Below are 18,653 nucleotides of genomic sequence, written 5' to 3'. Positions count from 1 at the left end.
CTCGCGGTCCACCAGAAGTGGTTTGTCTTTCAGACGCTTCCCGGCTGTTTCCACCAGATTAAAATATTCACGGACGCAATGTCCATTCTGGAAGTCTGGTTGAAGCGGTTCAGTGGGGATTTGTTCACCGTCCGCATAGAGAGCCAGAAAGTTAACGTTGTAGTGTTTAAAATTGAAGGGGTTTTGGGTAAAACTGCCACTGAATGCAGCGTTGTCCACAAACCCCAAAATGACCACTTTGGGTAACTGTCCGAGAAAGAGGTTTTCTTGGTTACACACACGGCTCCCTGCAGGCAGGCTGAAGACTTTCATCTGTACGCGGTCTATGGGGTATTTAGCGTTGGCCGTCAGGAGTGCTTCGGCATGTCCCAGTCTGACCCCGGGTGACACTCTGACTCTTTTCACAAACAAAGATGCAGAGAGTACACTCAGTTTGTGTTCTCCGGCGTTGTTCATTAAGCAGAAAGCATCTCTGTTGCGCGTGAGTTTTATTTTCAGGTCTACGCCATTCAGTAGTAGTTTGTCCTGAAAAAACGGGTTGGCGTGAATGTGACCCAGGAGCTACAGTTTTCGGCTTCGCGTCGTGTATGATGCTCTTTTTCGGAACCCCTGATTGGGACCATCCAAAATTGTGGACTCGTGTTCCCCGGCTGTGTCTTTGTAAAAGAGCCCTGTTGAATACTGCGTCTTCAGCGTCTCTTCACTGTAGTTCAGGACAGACTCTATAAAGGCTCTGTAAGGATAGCAGTTGTTGCTCTGGCTAATCAATCGGTCTCCTACGGTGATGTCAACCTGGCTGAAGATGGCAGCGATGGGGTAATTCACCAGGCTCACACGGGCTGCCGCATCAACGTCCCGACCGTCTGCTTCCGTTATTTTACAGGTCAAATAGAGCAGGGTGTTGTTTAAATCTAAATAATCTTCTCCGTTGCCTGCGACGTAGAACTCCAGAGTGCCGTGAGGGGTGGAACTTCTATGTAAAAGCTTTTCTCGACGCTTGTTTGGGTAGGCGCTAATTGAAATATGTCCAGCTCCGACATGGCGCATTCTGCAGACCCGCCGTGAACAAAAGCCATGTTTAAAATATGTCTCGTTGATTGCGGTGTGTCACGCCCTTCTTGGTCGACCTGAAGCTTCTATGAGTTGCCTGTCTGCGCTTAGCCGTTCTTTTATCAGGTTTCGGCGGCCCCCGACGGTGTGATGATGACGTCTGTCTTTTTCTCCTGACAGCCCTGCGGATGTATGCTAGACCTGAACCTTCCTGCTGATGTGCAGCCACTTTAGACATGACCGCTCTTGTAACGTTGCTGACCACGTCTTTGGCGATGTTTTTAGCTGCCGATGTCATGTGCGGCTTAGCTATTTCAAACCCGCGTTTCAGAAAAGGCACGGCTTTTCTAAATAGCGCTCTGAAAATACCCCCGATACCAGCGCCGTACTGAACCGGTAGCCCTGAAAATCCTGGTAATCCATAACCAGCCTGTTGTTTGTAGTAGTGCGTATACAGAGAAGGATCCCCGTAGCTCTTGATGACCGTCATCCTTTTAGATATTTGTCGCTTTCACAGGTCTGAAATGCAGCTTGACGATGACCTTTCCAAATGCAAATGACACGTGTTCCTTTTGATCCGTCTTTATTTCAATAGTGATGTTGTTAAAATGGTCGATGCTCACCGGCACGTAATGGGGTTTGTCGTACAATACTGTGACGAATTCACCATCCACGCCTCTGAAGGGCACACAACGCAAAAGCGGTGCGTAGACGTCGCCTATTAACTGGTGTTCTATGATATCGGTGTATATATACATGGTGTTAAATCCGCCAGTCATATCGACGGGGTGCGGTGAGTTTACACCCGCAACACCCGAATTGAAACCCAACATCCTCGCCAGGCGGTTACGCACCTGCATAACAAACCGTTTATCACTAACAACCCTTACCGACCGGCTAATGGGGTTGTATTTAAGACTTACAGCCGTTAACATGGATTTTTCCGCAGCCTGTTTCATTTCATGCATGAGCTGCTCGATGTTGCTGTAGTACCCTCTCTGTAAGGTACAGCTCCATATAGTCTTGAGCTCCTCGCTGACGAACAGAAAAACTTCGTCTTCATCAAAAGTGTTTAGTGTATGCGGACCAGGCCCACTTCCCAGCTCCCGTCCAGGTCAATCGCCTTTGCCAGATGCTCTGTGAAGCACGCGTTAGTGTTCTTTGGAAACATCTTTGAGGATGAATTACTGGCCAGCGTAATATAGAAACCATTGGGGTTCATTTTTCACCACCTCTATATGTCTCGGACCTCGGAAGCCTTTACCCAGCTATTGAATTGATCGCTCCAGCCGCGCCACTTTACCAAAAGCTGTTTGTTTTTACCACGACCCCTGGCTGCTAAAATCTTTTGGATGCGGTAGACGTTCTCAACATCTGGGTTTATCTTCTGTAACTCTTCGGCATAGAAGGAGCCCTTAATGTCGTTGCCTGCGTGGTCCTGGAGTTTGTAATAGGGTCTCAGAGCCGCGATCCGCTCTTTGACAATGAAAATTTCATCTGTGAAGGTCTGTTCATATCCCTTCTCAAACACTCCCTTTATTTTGGACACCCGCACGCGATCACCCACATTAAATGAAAACTTTGACGGTTTTCTCTTAAAGTGCTTGTCATAGACCGTTCTCCACACCTCAAGGGAGTTGTCGGACGTAACAGAAGCCGGGGTTCGTTTAATAGTCGTGTGGTAACTATGGTTATAAGCGTAAATAAGATCTGAAAGGACGTCGATATAACGAAAGGTGTTTTTGTGTGTCAGGTACCTCCACATTTTTGTTTTAATAGTTCTGTTAAACCTCTCGACCACACTAGCCTTCACATCGCTGGCCGTAACGAAATGTTCAATATTCTCACGTTTGAGAAAATTTTGGAAGGTCCTGTTAAGAAATTCTTTACCCTCGTCCGTTTGTAGCTTTTTAGGAGCACGCCCCTCTTGCAGTATATTTCGGAAGGCGCCTGTCACGGCCCCTCCACTCTTGGTTTTCAGCGGCACGGCCCAAGCGTATTTAGACAGCATGTCTATACACATTAAGATGTGACAGAAACCGTCGTTGAACTCGCGGTGTTCTCTCATGTCCACCAAGTCGGCCTGCCACTGCCAGTCCATTTCGGACACCAGCGTCCTGTTTCTCTTAAAACGTACGCGCGCTTGTGCAGCGTATAAGCAGCCTGGCCGGACAACCACTCGGCCACCCGGCCACGGCTGGCGCCACTCACACCTCAGGATCTCGCGGCCCGCAACAGACTCCCCGCGCCGCCGTAACTGCCCGATTTCCTAGGGTTATAATAGAGCGCACTCAACCCCGTGGCAGACATGGTCCCCTTCCAAACCAATACACTCTTGCACACACCTAAAGCGAGGGATGCGCCGTCTTGGGGCTTTGGGACCCTGAGGCGACGGACCGACCGGCGGGGGTTCCGACCCACACCATTGGCTCCTGAGGGGGCGGGACATGCACAAATAACAACACGCCATTGGATGGCTAGGGGGCGGGACAACCAAACACCGCGGACGACCATTGGCTGGAAAAGGGGGGCGTGGTACCTGTCAAAAGTTTGACGAAAGGTGTCGCTTTATACTACTGACGTGTGCGCACGGAGCGAGCCTTCCCTGCGGCGGAGCGTGGAAACTTTCTCCCCGCGCTGCAGGAGTTGTGTGCGCTGCAGCTGTGCCGAGAGAACAGCACAGAAGGCAGCAGGCTCTGGAGAGCGGGTAAGAGACGGAGCCTTCTGGGCAGGCGAGTAGGCCCGTTTTTTGGAAATTGCTGAAAAGGCTCCGGTGTTTGTTCGGTGTGTGGCAGGCGCACGACGCAAGTTTGCGTAGCGATCTGCCGGTCTGGTGTTATGCAAATGAGGCTGAATTGCGTCCCGGGACATGCTGCGAATGCACATTGGTGACTGCAGATGTGTAGGAAACGGCGCGCTCGTTTTCTCGTTTAGCCCACCCTTTTGAGTGTTAGTGTGGCGTGTGAGTGTGCGAAAGAGTGGGCCCAGCAGGAGGCGGTGGTGTGCAGGGCGAGGAGCTGGCCTAGGCTGCGCGCTTTGTGCTGTGGGCACGGACCGCTTGCAGGGGCTTGTACAGCTCATACTTACCTGGCAGGGGAGATACCTTGATCAAGAAGGAGGTTCACACAGAGAGAGAGGAAAACGGTGCATGTTGTTATGTTCTCGGAACTGGCAAAGACGGAGGACATTCACACCTGGCTTAACCAGTACTGCACCGTCCACCATGGAACTGAGGTTAGAGATGTTGACAGTATAAAAACAGGAGCAAGGAAATTCGAGGTTCGCTTGCTACCGGGCAATGTAAATGGAGGCTTAAGGCACCTGCCCTCTACAATCTGGCAAAAGAAGGACATGATCTCAGGCTGCAAGAGAAGAGAATTAAAGTCCTGAGGGTGTATTTTGGAGAAGAGATGGGAACAGTAAATTGGCAGAACAAATTGCCAATCTTAAACAAAAAACTGATGCAATGGAAGGACCGAGACCTCACCATGACAGGGAAGGTGCTGGTCATCAAAGCCAAGCTCTTGCCTGTCTTGAATTTTCTGACTTCTACCTTCCCAATCCCACACCGTGTTGTGGCGGTGCTGAGGAGATTGATGTTTCAATTTCTATGGGGTGGGAAGCAGGATAGACTCAGAAGGGAAATAATGTACAGGCCGCTACCCTCAGGGGGGAAGTCTGTCCCAGATATTGCTACGAAACTGCTGTGCATTTTCCTGGCCTCTGTGCTGAGAGGCTTTGCAACAGCACCTGCAGCGCGTACCTGGACTTATTTTTCCAGGCTCTGGGTAGGTAGGGAGGTGTTCAGAGTGTGGGGTGTCAGACCCAAGCTGGATGTCCCACTCTCTGACACATGCCCTGCAATTTATGGGACAGTTAAAAGTCCTCTAAGATCTCACCCAATTGGCCATATTCCCCTCCGAGATGCCAGCGTCCAAAAACTGGAAGATTTCCTTGCACCCCAGAACAATAGGCAGACCCCTGTGGGCATTTTAATATCAGCCCAAACAAGGAAGGTGTGGAAACACACATCCTCTTAGTTTCTGTGCAACATTCACAGAGATTTAGCCTGGAGTGTCGCCCACCAGTGCTTACCGGTACGAACTTTCTTTCTTTCTTGTACCTTAGGGGCCTCACCCCCAGCCCTCGCTGGTAGAAGCCAGAAAATTCAAGACAGGCAAATTGATGACCAGCACCTTCCCTGTCATGGTGAGGTCTCGGTCCTTCCATTGCATCAGTTTTTTGTTTAAGATTGGCAATTTGTTCTGCCAATTTACTGTCCCCATCTCTTCTCCAAAATACACCCCCAGGACCTTAATTCTCTTCTCTTGCAGCCTGAGATCATGCCCTTCTTTTGGCTCCCTCCTGTTCTGATAAAAAATCTCACTCTTAGATTTGTTAATTTTTGCAGAGGAAGCCAAAGAGAAACGATCACAGCACTGCAGAGCTCTGCTAATTGAGACATTGTCAGAGAGGAGCAGGGTGACGTCATCCATTTATAGAGATGTCTTTACCTCTTCCCCCCCACTTCCAGGCACTGGTATCCCATTAATGGCCTGATCCTGGCGCAAGGCACAGGCTAAGGGCTCCATAGCCAAAACAAATAAAAAGGGGGATAATGGGCAGCCCTGCCTCACCCCTGAACAGACTTCAAAGGTGCGTGATCTATTGCCATTAACCATTACTCTGCTGTTGCTACCTGTGTACAGCAGGTTAATCCACTTTCTCATGATGGGGCCAAACTTCATGTGCTCAAGTACCGATGTTAAGTACTGCCGGTTTAGGCGGTCAAAGGCCTTTTCTAGGTCTACACCTAAAATGCACAGAGGGAGGGAGCGATCCTCTGAGTACAGACAGACATCCCTCAACAAGGCCAGGTTGTCGCTCATCAGGCGTCCTGCTATCCCACAAGTCTGTTCTTTCCCTACCAGTGAGGTCACTACATTTTGTAGGCACAGGAAAAGGGCTTTGGACAGGATCTTAGTGTCCACGCCTAACAGGCTGAGGGGTCTCCAGTTCTTTATGTCATTCTTTGCTCCTTTCTTAAACAAGAGAGAGATAGTGCCTTCTCTTAAGGAGTCAGGCAGCAATTCTGTCTTATAGCTTTCCTCGAAAAGGAGAATTAGCGGATCCTGAAGCAGATCCCAAAAGGTGCAATAAAATTCCTTAGGGAGCCCGTCAGCACCCGGAGTTTTCCCCTTCTGTAAGCTCTCCATAGCCTGTCTCAGCTCTTCTACTGTCAAATCCCTCTCAAGTACTTCCCTATCTTCTTCACTCAAAACGTTTTCTAGCTTTGAGGTAAAAAAATGAATTTCTTCATCCTTTACCTCTGTACAGTCTTGAGTAGGAGGCCTCGATGCAGGAGAGGATAGCACTCGGCTCTGTTCTCTCTTCCCTCCTCATCAACTACACTTTCCATGACAGACTTGGAGCCTACCACTTTCCTGAAAAAGAAGCGAGTACACTTCTCATTTTCTTCCAAGAACTGCACTCAGCTTCTTAACAGCACTCCTCGACTACTTTCTTCTGCCATGCTCCGGGTGTCCTTTTTTAAAAGGGTGATATCCTCGAGCACATCGAAGCCACTGTGCAGCATTGTGTAGAGACGCTGCAGCTGCCTCTGTTTCCTGGCTAACACTCCTCTCGTCTGGCAGCCTTCCTTCCCTCAGCCATGAAAAAGGCCCTTGTCCTCACCTTCACCTCCTCCCACCACTCTCCTACTGACCCATACAGACACTGCAAGGACAGCCACTGTGATAGTTTCTCCTTGTAGCGGGATACTACCCCCTCATTCTCTAGCAGCTTTGTGTTGAGTTTCCAGAGGCCTGGGCCAAAGACAGTCCCGCCCTGGAGTTCCACTCTACACCCTAAATCTTGGTGATCTGAGAAGAAGACAGGCTGAAGAGTGACCCCAACAACTTTCACTCTCTCTGAGACAAAGCAATAGTCAATTCTGGAGCTGCTATTCCTCCCTGACCATGTATATCCTGCTGTTGTGGGATATATACATCTATATGTGTCTGAGAGTTTAAAGTCTTGAACTAAGTTTTGCAGGGCCAGTGAGCTGGAATCCAATTTTATCGGCCTTTTGGCTAAGATCCAGTTCAAGTGGCATGCCCGCAGTTCCTGTCTTTCCAAAGTTCTAGAAGGCGATCGAAGATCCTGAAGAGTGCTTGAGCTGGCATCGCCCTAGGTTGAGCCTAGGGGGTTAAGGCCAAGCAGCAGCTGAGCTGGGTGGGATCCGGCAGCAACGTTCTCTCTCTCTGCTCTCTCCTCTCCCCTCCCCCTTCCTCTTGCTCCGCCTCCTTGGCCTCTTGGCTGGGAGTAGGTACTCGTGGCCTGCCCGCAGTGCTTGCTTTCTTCCTCGAGACTCGGAAGCATTTTCCGCTCTCCTCTCTCTCTCTCCTCCTGCGCCTGCACCTAGCTGGGCTTTGCTCACAAGGACAAAGGCCAGGGCTCCCTCGCTGCTCCTTTAGCAGCTAAACCCTCCTCTCCACAGGACCTTGCTCTCTCTCTTTCTCTCCTTTTTTCTTTTTTCTCCTTTCCAGATGGCAGACAAGAGACACTGATCCGGTTTCACTGGACCAAGAAAACAGAGAAGATGCCAACTGGGAAATCCTTTTTCATTACCTTCCTGAGAGGGATCCTGCAGTTGGTGGCCGGAGATCTCTACTGCCTGCAAGACAACAAGGCAGAGAGATACATGGAGGCCTACATGGCCACGGACGCCTCGTATGAAAAAGCAACGAAAATGATCAGAGAAAAAGGTAAGCACCCCGGTTTCTCTGATTTCAGGCCGGAGCCTATGAGGAAGACAAACCAGAGGACCATCACAGTCCTCACATACAACCCCTATGAACCAATGGAACTGGTAACGACGTACCTAGGGAGGTATGTAACTGTGGTGGGCAAACCGACGGAGATCAGGGACAGTTGCGGCGTCTGGTACGGCAAACGCCAGTACCGAGTCCTCCTGACAGAGGACACAGAGGGCGTCGACAGTTTCCAGCACCTCCCGGCCCGCTTCAACATCAGAGCCGACAGGGGGTACCTTTACTACCCCAGGATGCCACAAGGAGAACACGTGTGACACCGTCAGATGTCACAACTGTAACAAAGAGGGGCATCTGGCAAAAACCTGCCGGGCAGCCAAAAAGTGCAACGGATGCGGCGCCGAGGGACACCTCCTTCACCAATGCAAGGTAAGCAAACCTTTGTTTGCGCAGGTGGTGGAAGCCGGCCGGCAGAAACCGGTCTCAAGACAAAGGGAGAGAGGTGAGAACAAAGAACCCGCACCTCCCCCGCAGAGAACCGAAACTGCCGAGGCCACACCCCCAGCCGCACCAGTGCCACAAGATGGCTGCCAGGACGATGGACAAAATGGCTGACCGGAGAAAGGGCCCTAATAACTCCCAGCAAGAAGGGAAAGAGAAAGCGGGAGAAGAGATGCAGGGCGGATCCACCTTCGGAATTACAAAAGAAAAGAGTGGTAAGGGAGAACCGTTTCCTGGTCTTAGAGGAAACGGAACTTTCTTCCCCCGAGGCCCAGGAACAACCGGAGGAGGCAGCCCAGGAAGTCGGAACCCCCTCCCCCAAGGCCCATGAACAACACGAAGAGGCAGCCCAGGAAGTGGAGCCCCCCTCCCCCAAGGCCCAGGAGCAACTGGAGGTCCCCGAAACTCCTGGAGAAAGGGAAGAAAAAAGCCTTCCCAAAGCGGTGGTGGAGAGTATCCTCAAGGAAGACGAGGATTACTTTGAAGCCGCCCTGGAGCCGGGACTGATGGTAGGGCTGGACCTGTCCAGCATGTTTACCTTTCAGTCCCCAGCGAGACCTGGAGGGAGCCCAGCATATTCCCCCCAGGACCCGAACGAGAGGAGTTACATCTAGGCTAAACAGTGCCCAGATGTAGACTCCCAAGTTTTCCACTGTAAGCACAAAGAGAGGAGGTTCAACTTTCACTTGTTTAATCATGATTGTGAAACTTCCCTTTCTAACAACTAACGTGAGAGGGCTAATAGACCCGTTGAAAAGACGGGGAGTCTTTCATGATCTGGCCTCAAAGTCTTTCTCAGTTTGTTTCTTACAGGAAGTCCACCTGAAGGATGAAAGCGACAAGCTGACATTCACCAGGGAATGGACGAAGGGAGAATCATGCTGGAGCGTAGGAGGGGTCCACTCTTCCGGAGTGGGAATCTTCCTCGGAAACCCAGAGGTGCCGCTGGTTTCCTCCTTCCCGGTGGTGCAGGGCCGGATCCTGGTCGCACACATCGACTGGAGGGGGCAGAAGTTGAGAGCAATTAACGTCTATGCTCCAACAGAACCCTCTATCCTGAAGGAAGTGTTTGCTGACCTGGCCAGCTGCTGCACCACCAACAGACAGGTGGTGCTTGGCGGGGACTTCAACGTCGACCGGGAGAAGGGGAGCGACGCTAGCTCGGCAGTTCTCCCTGGTAGACGGTTTCAGACGGTGCCGCCCTAACGACGCCGGAACGACATGGAAAAACCCCCGGGGAGTGTGCAGCCACCTGGACTACATCTTTCTGCACACAACCTGCTCCCTGGAGTCGGCGACGGTGTCCCCGGAGTGGTATTCCAACCACGAGCGCTTGACGGTGGTGGCTAACACCAACCTGCCGGCATTTGGTCGTGGGTACTGGAAGCTGAACCGGGAGATACTGTAGGAAGACGACTTCAAGGCACTGTTCCGTAAAGACTACGCAAGCTGGGTCGATCTGAGAGACGGCTACAGCTCCATGGTGGAATGGTGGGAGTCAGTGAAAGACAGGACCCGAACCCTGGCGCAGAAGTACTGCAGACGGAAGGCGGCCAGGGAGAGGAAGGAAGCTGCACGACTCCAGAGACAACTAGAGGAGGAGTACAGCTCGGCTAATGGGGGAGGAGCCTTCAATTCAGCCCGGGCACGGGACCTGAAGGAGAGGCTCCGCAAACTCAATCAGGTCCGAGGAGCCCAGAAAAAGAGGGTGATCCACGGCCTGAAACGGGGAGATGGAGAGGAAATGCTGGACGAGAGCGACAAGGTAGAAGCGGCCACCGCTTTCTACACGGAGCTCTTTTCAGAAAAGCAGACGGAGGTGGAGGCAGGCGATGCTTTTCTGGAGGAGCTGAAGGCACGAGTACCGGAGGAGGTGAGGGAGGACTTGGAGGGTCCGATCACGGCCGAGGAGCTGAAGGCGGCGCTCTTGTCCATGGAGAATGGCAAGGTGCCAGGGCCGGCCGGACTCCCCAAGGAATTCTACACCTGCTTCTGGGACACCCTGGCGGCAGATCTGGTGGAAGTGGTGCAGGAGATCTTCCGCCAGGGAAACTCAGAGACACCATGAGGGAGGCCATCATCTCCCTGCTCTTCAAGAGCCCTTAGCAGAGACGGTGTGACGGGACCCTGGAGATACCGGGAGGTGCGGGGGAAACCCTGAAGATCTCCCAGTACGCCGACGACACGACGCTGTTCCTGAGGTCGGACAGGGGGTTGAGGAGGGCCCTGCAGGTCATGGAGCAATACTCCAGAGCCTCGGGGTCGAAACTCAACCGCCGAAAGAGCAAACTGAAGTTCTTCTGGCCCTGGAAGCACAGGACGACGGCGCCGGAGGGTCTCGAGCTCTGCACGGAGCCCCTCGAAATACTGGGGGTTTCCTTCCAGAGCCAGGACAACGAGACCAACAACTGGACCAAGAGGATCGCCAAGGTGAACGCGAAGCTGGGTCTGTGGAAAACGCGGTCGCTGTCCTACACAGGGAAAGTGATGGTGTTGAAAGCAGACATCCTGCCGGCTTTGGTTTACCTGGCAGTGGTGTACCTGCTGCCGGCCAGATTCAGACGAGCGCTGCAAGGGATGATCTTTGGCTTCGTCTGGGGCGGCAGGTACGAGTACATCACGAGAAACCGGATGTGTCAGCCGGTTGAGGAAGGGGGTCGAGATGTCCCACATTTCCCCCTGAAACTCGACTGCATCCTCTACTGCAAGCTCTGTCGGGTGCTGCGGGAGCCCATCGGCCACAAGTACCAGTACTTTGTCAGGCTGTGGCTCTCCGTCCCAATGAGGCACTTGGTCCAGTGGTCAAACACTGGGCCCAAGGCAGAGATACGACCGGAGTTCTACATCCACGCGGGGGCTGCTGCTGTCCCTCACAAAACAAGGACTGTGGAAGGCGAGGAACACTCTCATCCGGCACAACATAAAGTGGGGGGCGAGGGAGATGCAGGAGAGGATCCTGGTGGACCTCAGGAGGAGGACGAAGCGCCACGTCGCCAAATGGGGTTTCCCCATGGCGAGGGAGTGCTGGAAAGGACTTTGGGCCCTATACAGGGATTAAAGGACAATAGCGAGTGGTAGGTTTGGAGGGACTCTCTTAATTGCACAAATCCGCCCCCACTTGCAAAGATTGATAACGGACAATCAATCTCCGTTCCGCCGTTGTTTTTTATTACATGGAGTGTTAATATGTGTGAGATGTTCCTTTTGAGGTGTTTTTTTTTTGCGGAATAAAGTATATTTTGTAGAACAAAAAAAATCTTATGACAAGGTTTACAAGTTATCTGTTGAACTACATCCTCATGGGTGTGGTCACATTCCAGGTCATTTGTTTACGTATTTTGTTTCTGGAGCAACTGTTAGATGAAATGTGCTAATATGTAACCTAACTCCAGTGTGAATAACTAGAAGAGGGGAACAGCTCCATTCCAGACCATGGGAGCTTTGAGATTGGCTGGGCCAGATCTCTCATTTGCATATCTGATTTGGAAATCTAACACTAAACCCCTTCTTGCATGGATTTAACTTGCACCCAAGAGTCCCCTACTGTGTATTGCTACTTATTTTTTTATGATAAGTGGTGATTACCAGTTGACAGGTTTTATTTGTTGAATTATAAATGGTTTTGTATTATCATCCTGAATGGCCTGTACTCAAGTTTTGGTAGGGTATGTGTTTTCATTTCATTTACCAAATTGAATTTTTGCTCTTTTAGTATTTGTCTAGATGGCTTTCTGAAGTCAGGAAGCCCATTTATTTGGTGAAAAAAGATTCTGTATTAATATTAATATTTCTCATACAACATAAATAGGGTCTTTTATGAATAAAAATATCTTGCACTTGGAAATCTTGATAAAGCTGTGTGCTTCCATCCACTCGAGCAGTTTTGATTCCTAATATTTGACCTTAGGTGTGGGAACAGGTCTTTTTTGCCATTTGATTTCCAATTGATCAGCACAGTATAGAAAATAGACCCATAAAGCAACCTCAGCAGTGACAAATGTCACTGGGTCACTTGGGTTTATACGTCAGGGTCCGGTAGTAAAGCTCCGCTCCTGTTTAGCCTCCGAAGCCATACAGGGTGCAGCCCTGGCGCTTCAGCGCGTACACCACGTCCATGGTGGTGACGGTCTTCCTCTTGGCGTGCTTGGCGTGCTCGGTGCAGGTGACATTCTCCAGGAACACCTTCAGCACCCCGCGGGTCTCCTCATAGTTCAGCCCGGAGATCCGCTTCACTCCCCCACGGCGAGCCAGGCGGCGGATGGCGGGCTTGGTGATTCCCTGGATGTTGTCGCGGAGAACCTTGCGGTGACGCTTAGCGCCTCCTTTCCCGAGTCCCTTTCCGCCTTTGCCTCTTCCAGACATCTTCTAGTTATCAGCTGTGAACACGACACACACTGCTCATCTTTGATGTATAATAGACATCTTTCTTTGATGTCTATTATACATCAAAGAAAGATTTTTATAGGTGTAGAAACTAGTAAATAAAGCCAATGATTTGTTTTAGAAATGTATTCTTAAAATATACAATTATTCACACCTGATCAATATGTAGTTCAAATTATACATTATATACAATATTGTATTCAAATGTCTAATCATCATAAAAAACACAACTAGTAAACTTCAGTTACAAATTCTATTAACATGGCAATATATATCGTAATGACAAACACAAACTAATTACATGAACACGCTAATATTTAACTCAAAACCACATTTCGATTCAAATATAAATTTTTAAAATTTACAACGTCTTTATTTCCACAAAAATATTATTAATGTAGCACAAACGCTACTTTCTAATAAAGACAGAAAGAAACTGTTTGTTTTGTGTCTACTGGTGATCCTCCTCTCGATACTAATGAAATGTTTAATGTTTAATATGATCCCTCGAGAAAAAAAAGGAATCAATTTCTGCCTGGAATGATTGATGCCCCATCAAACATTTTGTAATATCCCTGGAAGTTTATACAGTAGAATCCTGGTTCGTGGCTTAAATTCAAGGTAAATGAGACTAAGGAAACGAGTTGGAAACTTGATGTCGAAGTGGGATTTAAGTCACCCATTTCACATTTTACTTCATTGGGCAGTATGTGCCAGAGAGCAATGCTTCGGTAGCTCAGTAGGTAGAGCAGAAGACTGTAGTGAAGTCAGCAGGGAATCCTTAGGTTGCTGGTTTGATTCCAGCTCGAAGGAAGGTGCTTTTCGTGTACTTTAATCAAAGAATTAAAAAAGCGAATCTGTTTTATTCAGACATTGTTTATTTTTAAGTTGAGGCCCAGGATCCAAATCTTCAGTTCTGATTTTTTAAAGTGATATCTTTCCTTCCTGTCATGGAAGTCACACGATGTGAGCAATTGTTTTTTTTACGTTGCGATCCAAAGAGCCTCAGACGCACAGTCTAACAGTAACCAAACCAGAATGGATTCTGCTGGGAGCCGGGCTGAGCTCATTCTCACTCCCTGTGCTGAAAACAGAATTATTTCTTCCCCGAACATCGTCTACAGATCACTTGTGCGCTTTTAACCTTCTCGCAGCTACGGGCGAGACTGACGCTCATGATATGAAGGCACCCACTGGAACACATTCTCTAACTCTCACAATCGCGACAGACTTTGCTTTTTAAAAAAAAAAGTAGATATAGCCCTGAAAAAAGCATTAGCTTTATCAGTTTTTACATTAATCTATTTTGAATCAAAGTTTGATTTTTTTATTGCATTTTAGATTATAATAATAATCATCATCATCATCATTGCTTACACTTATATAGCGCTGTTCTGGATACTCCACTCAATGCGCTTTACAGGTAATGGGGACTCCCCTCCACCACCACCATTCTCCTGAATGATCACAGAGAGTCAGGACCTCGGTTTTACGTCTCAGCCGAAGGATGGCACCTGTTTACAGTTTAGTGTCCCCTTCATTGTACTAGGGTATTAGGACCCGCATGGACAGCAGGGTGTGCGCCCAGCGACAAAAAACAGACGTGTGTCGGGCTCGGCTGCGAGCAGGACAATGATGTCACAGGGACAAAGTAGAGGAAATCAAAACGGTTCTATAAAAGACCTGTGTCAGCTGTTGGTTTGCACTCTGGACTCTAAATCCTCCGATCCGATTTTAAATCTCTCTAATACCTGAGCTGCGGCTTCTTCTGAGTATTTATTCGTATACTTATTATGTGTAAGTGTATAGATGAAACCTTTCATATGTTGTTCAGTTTAAATCAAAATGCTTTACTAATACAAGAGAAAAGTATAGTATGAAGGATGTGACAAATGTATGATTTCTTGGAACAAAACAGTTTTTATTTGCGTTCGAAATGAAGCGGAATTTTAGCGCGACACACAAACCCTTTGTCTTTTTTAAAGTGATTTTTAAACAGACAAAAATGTAGAAAACATGTTTTTTTAGCCCTACAATAGCAGGGTCAGTGACGTAATGAATAACGCGTCAGGCCTCGCGTCAGAAAATTATAGGTTCGACTGCCATCTGGCTTGTTGAGTTTATACCACTTACATTCTTTTAAATAAATGAACTGCACCTGAAAGCTATAGAAAACACTTTGGTAAGTTGTCTGCAGCCTCATGCGAATTTCGACAACTTACCCAAAACACTGTACTGTCTGGAGTTCAGGTCCAGCTCTGAACTCAATTGCAATGAAAAACCATGTGTAACAAAACTGGAGAACAGCTGAACTTGTGCTCAGTTCGGTGATGAGGGTTCAGAACTGTCCTTGTTGTAATTAGCACGAACTGCACAGGCTCTGAATCAGACCATGTCAATTAGTCTGATCAGTGTAGGACACGTTAATGTAGAATTATTAATAGGTTTATTAGTTAGTTAGTTCAGGTTTACCCACCTGAACTAATGTAGAATTATTACTTGGTCTATCTCTTGTTTGTATATAAATGAATGTCTCTGACAACTTAATGTTAGTTTTACGATGTAGGTCAGGCGTTGACATATGCACGAGTATACGAAATGTCTCACTCCTGATTCAACTCATGTTCTATAGGAGATTGGCGATTCCTCCTGTTTCTCATACAACCATATCAGAACAGAAGCCCGTGTCACCCAGCTGTGATTCAAGATCAACTCGCATCTTTATCCCTTTTTTGTTCGTGATCATTATTTTCTTTAGTTATGATCAATATTGAACTTTTTCTAAATGAAATGACAATAATCAAACATGCAGGCAGATTTTTGAAAAGTATTCGGAATTGACAGGGTGCCCCTTTGGAACAGTCGTCAGAAAATGTGAGAAAATGAAAGTTATGTAAGCTCTCACACAAAGCATTGAAGATTGGAATCTGAGTGTAAAAAAGCTACCCCTCTCCCAATGATAGGCAGGGATACACACCATGACTCGAATAGACTCAGCGAACTTTAACACCTATGATATTACGAGTGCTTTGCACGTGTCGAATTTCAAGAAGGAACTACTACAACAGTTGTGGACATAATTCATTACCACCGGCAAAGTCCAATGCCGGCAACTTCTGGGAAAATAATGTTCACTCATGGAATTTGGTCTTTGAATGGCTGGCGGGAAAATTCATTTATACTCCTGTTGCACCCTCAGCTGAAACATGTTAAAATAACAACGCAGATTTGTTGGAGAACCTGACAAGAATTATTGGGTTAGCACTGTATGTATGGTGGTATATTTTCTTTAATTTTAATATAAATGTAAACATGCATGCTGTATAATCTATTGTCATTTTAAAATATGTTAGCTGAGGATGCGAGGGGGGCTATTATACCTTGTGAAACATGCAAGGAACTGTAAAAAAGGCTGGTATTTGAAAAAAATTGGCGATCACAAGAAAACCACAATTTATGTGGTATTATCATCAATATCCTTCAAAATCTATGTTCAAATGAAGGATTTAAAGAAACTATGAAAAAAGCAACAGTAATAGCAGAGGATTTTGATTTTTGCTCTTCAAGTCAGTAGATCGACGTAGAGTTACGCCCCTACAAACAGCACAAAGGATGAAACCCACCTCTTTCATTACTGCTATGTTTGTGCCAGTGAAAGTAGCGTTTGTGCTATTGAAAGCATCTTGGAAGATGAAGGTGCAGTCACTTCCACATGTCATGATATCATTAGATCCGACGACAAGAGCTGAAGCCCCCGGCATTTTCCAAGCCAGCAATGTGAGGAAGAGGAATATGGAGGAAGGTAGCGTGGCCAAGCGGTCTAAGGTGCTGGATTTAGGCTCCAATCTCTCTTGGGGTGTGGGTTTGAATCCCACCGCTGCCAAATGTCAGTGTTTTGAGACCTGCAATACGATCAGTAAAAGCGCTTTTTGTTAGGCTGCGGGAGGTGTTTAGAGATAGACTTTCTAAAAGACAGGCAGAAAAAATATTTTGTTTTCTCAACAGAAATTCTCTTTGGCACGTTCAGCTTTATGTAGGGAACAACGTCTGCCAAGATCACTTTTGAGGCAGTGCACATGATAGTGTACCGCCAAGTACATTTAATATTGGCTGTGGTGGTGAGCTGCTTTTGTCTGTGAAACTTTTAATTCTTCACGCCGAATCGTTGGCAGGGGTAAAGCTTATTAAATCTTTGAACATAGCGCTCGATCAGAAATACTTTGTTCGTGATCAAAAGAGATCAGAGGATTAACTTCATGAATTCACATAGCATACCTTACAGGAAAGATTTAAAATTGGAATTGATTGTGCTTCCTGATGTTGTTCCTGTCGTTTCTTTGGATACAAAGGTGAATGTTCTTTGACGTTCTGCTAGAGTATCCATTGGGTGGGCTTTATCAGTCAGCTCGGATAGGTCATCAGTGCTCCGTCTCTGGAAAATAATCAGCACTGTCGTTTTTCCCTGTGCTGTCTTTTAAAACATATAAGATCACGAGTTTACAGATTTCTCCAAATAACAACTATACATTTTAACCCAGCGGTTAGCATTCCTTCAATCCACTAGTTTTACTCCGGGTAAAAAGCAGCGAAATATATAGAGAGATGATATTCAAATATTTCAACGTTCTTATTGGATTACCTGTATGGATATATCGCTCAGAATTCCTAATATGATTTTGAGTTCAGTTTTGCTTTACTACTTTCAGAGTCTTTTATTGACCTTGCTGAAGCAGAGAAGTGACATAATCACAAATGCGACCTACCTGTGCTGCTGTTTTTGGTTAATAATGATTATTGCGAGGAAAAAAAAACAGCTCCTTGCATTAAGAGCAAGAGCAACCAACGCGCTCGCTTGTTGAGTTGGGTTTTTTTTCCGTGGTGCTCTTCCTCAGATGTAAAGTTATTTGGCGAGCAAAGACCTCTGAGAAGGAGTCTGAATCCGTCAACAACACAGGAATTCTAAGATCGCACTGCCGTCTTGTGTACAGAGATCTGCTTTTTCCTTATAGAGTTTGTTGGTATTTAAGAACACGTATCCTACCTTGAATGCTAGTTTCAAAAGATATGTTACCAGATCACAGATTTTCTTGATAAGATTTGGGGATGCACTTACCGGGATTCAAACCCGGCTCAATTATTTAGAAGGCACCTATACCACCAACGCACTTCTGAGAAACACCGGCACATTTCCGCAATCCTCCCTCTCACCTACAAAGTTATGAAGAGACAGACGTCCAATGAAAACTAATTTGATTCACTCAAGGCTCCGCTCTTTTATTGTGATGTCATTTTAATTAATGTTAGCTGTGATAAGGTGTTGTTTCTGTCTCTTAAAGTTTAAGTCTGCTCCTTTCTTCCTGGTTTAGAAATAACATGTTTCATGATTGTTTACAAAGACCACTATCAATTATTTGTCCAGCTCTAACGCCTGTGTGCGTTGACAAGGCATCTCCAAAGGACATATTAAATAACATGATCCTTCCTGTTACCATTCCTGTGGTTGGAGCGTTGTTTCGCCCTTTTTCGTTCTTCTAAAATATTTGCAGACAGGACTTTATCACTCGAGTTGCACAAAACAAGTCGGTCCATGAAAATCATCTGTACTGCTGTTGTTCTATGCGTAGTTTAATCAAGGTAGTCGAGTGAGGAGGTAAAAAAGCACTCCCCGTCGATAAATCAATCATCGTCGCCCGTGTGACTGGATATAAAAATAACGGATTCATTTTAACCAATCTCTGGAAGCTTCGATGCGGTTATTTTTTCCTTCCTTATTTCTTCATTCCTATGAATTTACTCTGTAGTAGAGGAATCACAAAAGTGGGAAACTGCAGGCATCCTTCGTTAGTGGTGGATTGTGTTCAGAGAGCATCAGCACATCTCAGTTCCGTTAATAAGTCTGTTGGGGATATACCTCAGTGGTAGAGCGCATGATTCGCATGTATGAGG

The 18,653-nt window shown here is 47.3% G+C and overlaps 1 protein-coding gene and 1 non-coding gene across 2 annotated transcripts; one reads left to right on the top strand and one right to left on the bottom strand.

Annotated features, from left to right (window-relative positions):
* Positions 1-12,018: 12,018 nt before the first annotated feature.
* On the top strand, positions 12,019-12,074 carry LOC148666492 (U7 small nuclear RNA). Its single transcript, XR_015938986.1, has one exon. It is a non-coding gene; the product is annotated as a U7 small nuclear RNA (small nuclear RNA).
* A 306-nt stretch (positions 12,075-12,380) lies between these two features.
* LOC148666491 (histone H4-like) lies at positions 12,381-12,705 on the bottom strand. The gene has a single exon (XM_088631731.1). It carries the CDS (start codon positions 12,684-12,686, stop codon positions 12,381-12,383), a length of 306 nt encoding a protein of 101 aa, XP_088487857.1. The 5' UTR covers positions 12,687-12,705.
* Between the last annotated feature and the right edge of the window lie 5,948 nt (positions 12,706-18,653).

Source organism: Lepisosteus platostomus, chromosome 5, assembly GCF_059453375.1.
Source record: "Lepisosteus platostomus isolate fLepPlt1 chromosome 5, fLepPlt1.hap1, whole genome shotgun sequence".
NCBI classification, from domain to species: domain Eukaryota; kingdom Metazoa; phylum Chordata; class Actinopteri; order Semionotiformes; family Lepisosteidae; genus Lepisosteus; species Lepisosteus platostomus.
Note: the sequence above shows the minus strand (reverse complement) of the source record. Positions and strands in the feature narration are given on the sequence as shown.

What these genes read in the sequence shown, in the direction of transcription:
- LOC148666491 (XM_088631731.1), bottom strand. Translation starts at nt 12,686, where the DNA reads ATGTCTGGAAGAGGCAAAGGCGGAAAGGGACTCGGGAAAGGAGGCGCT.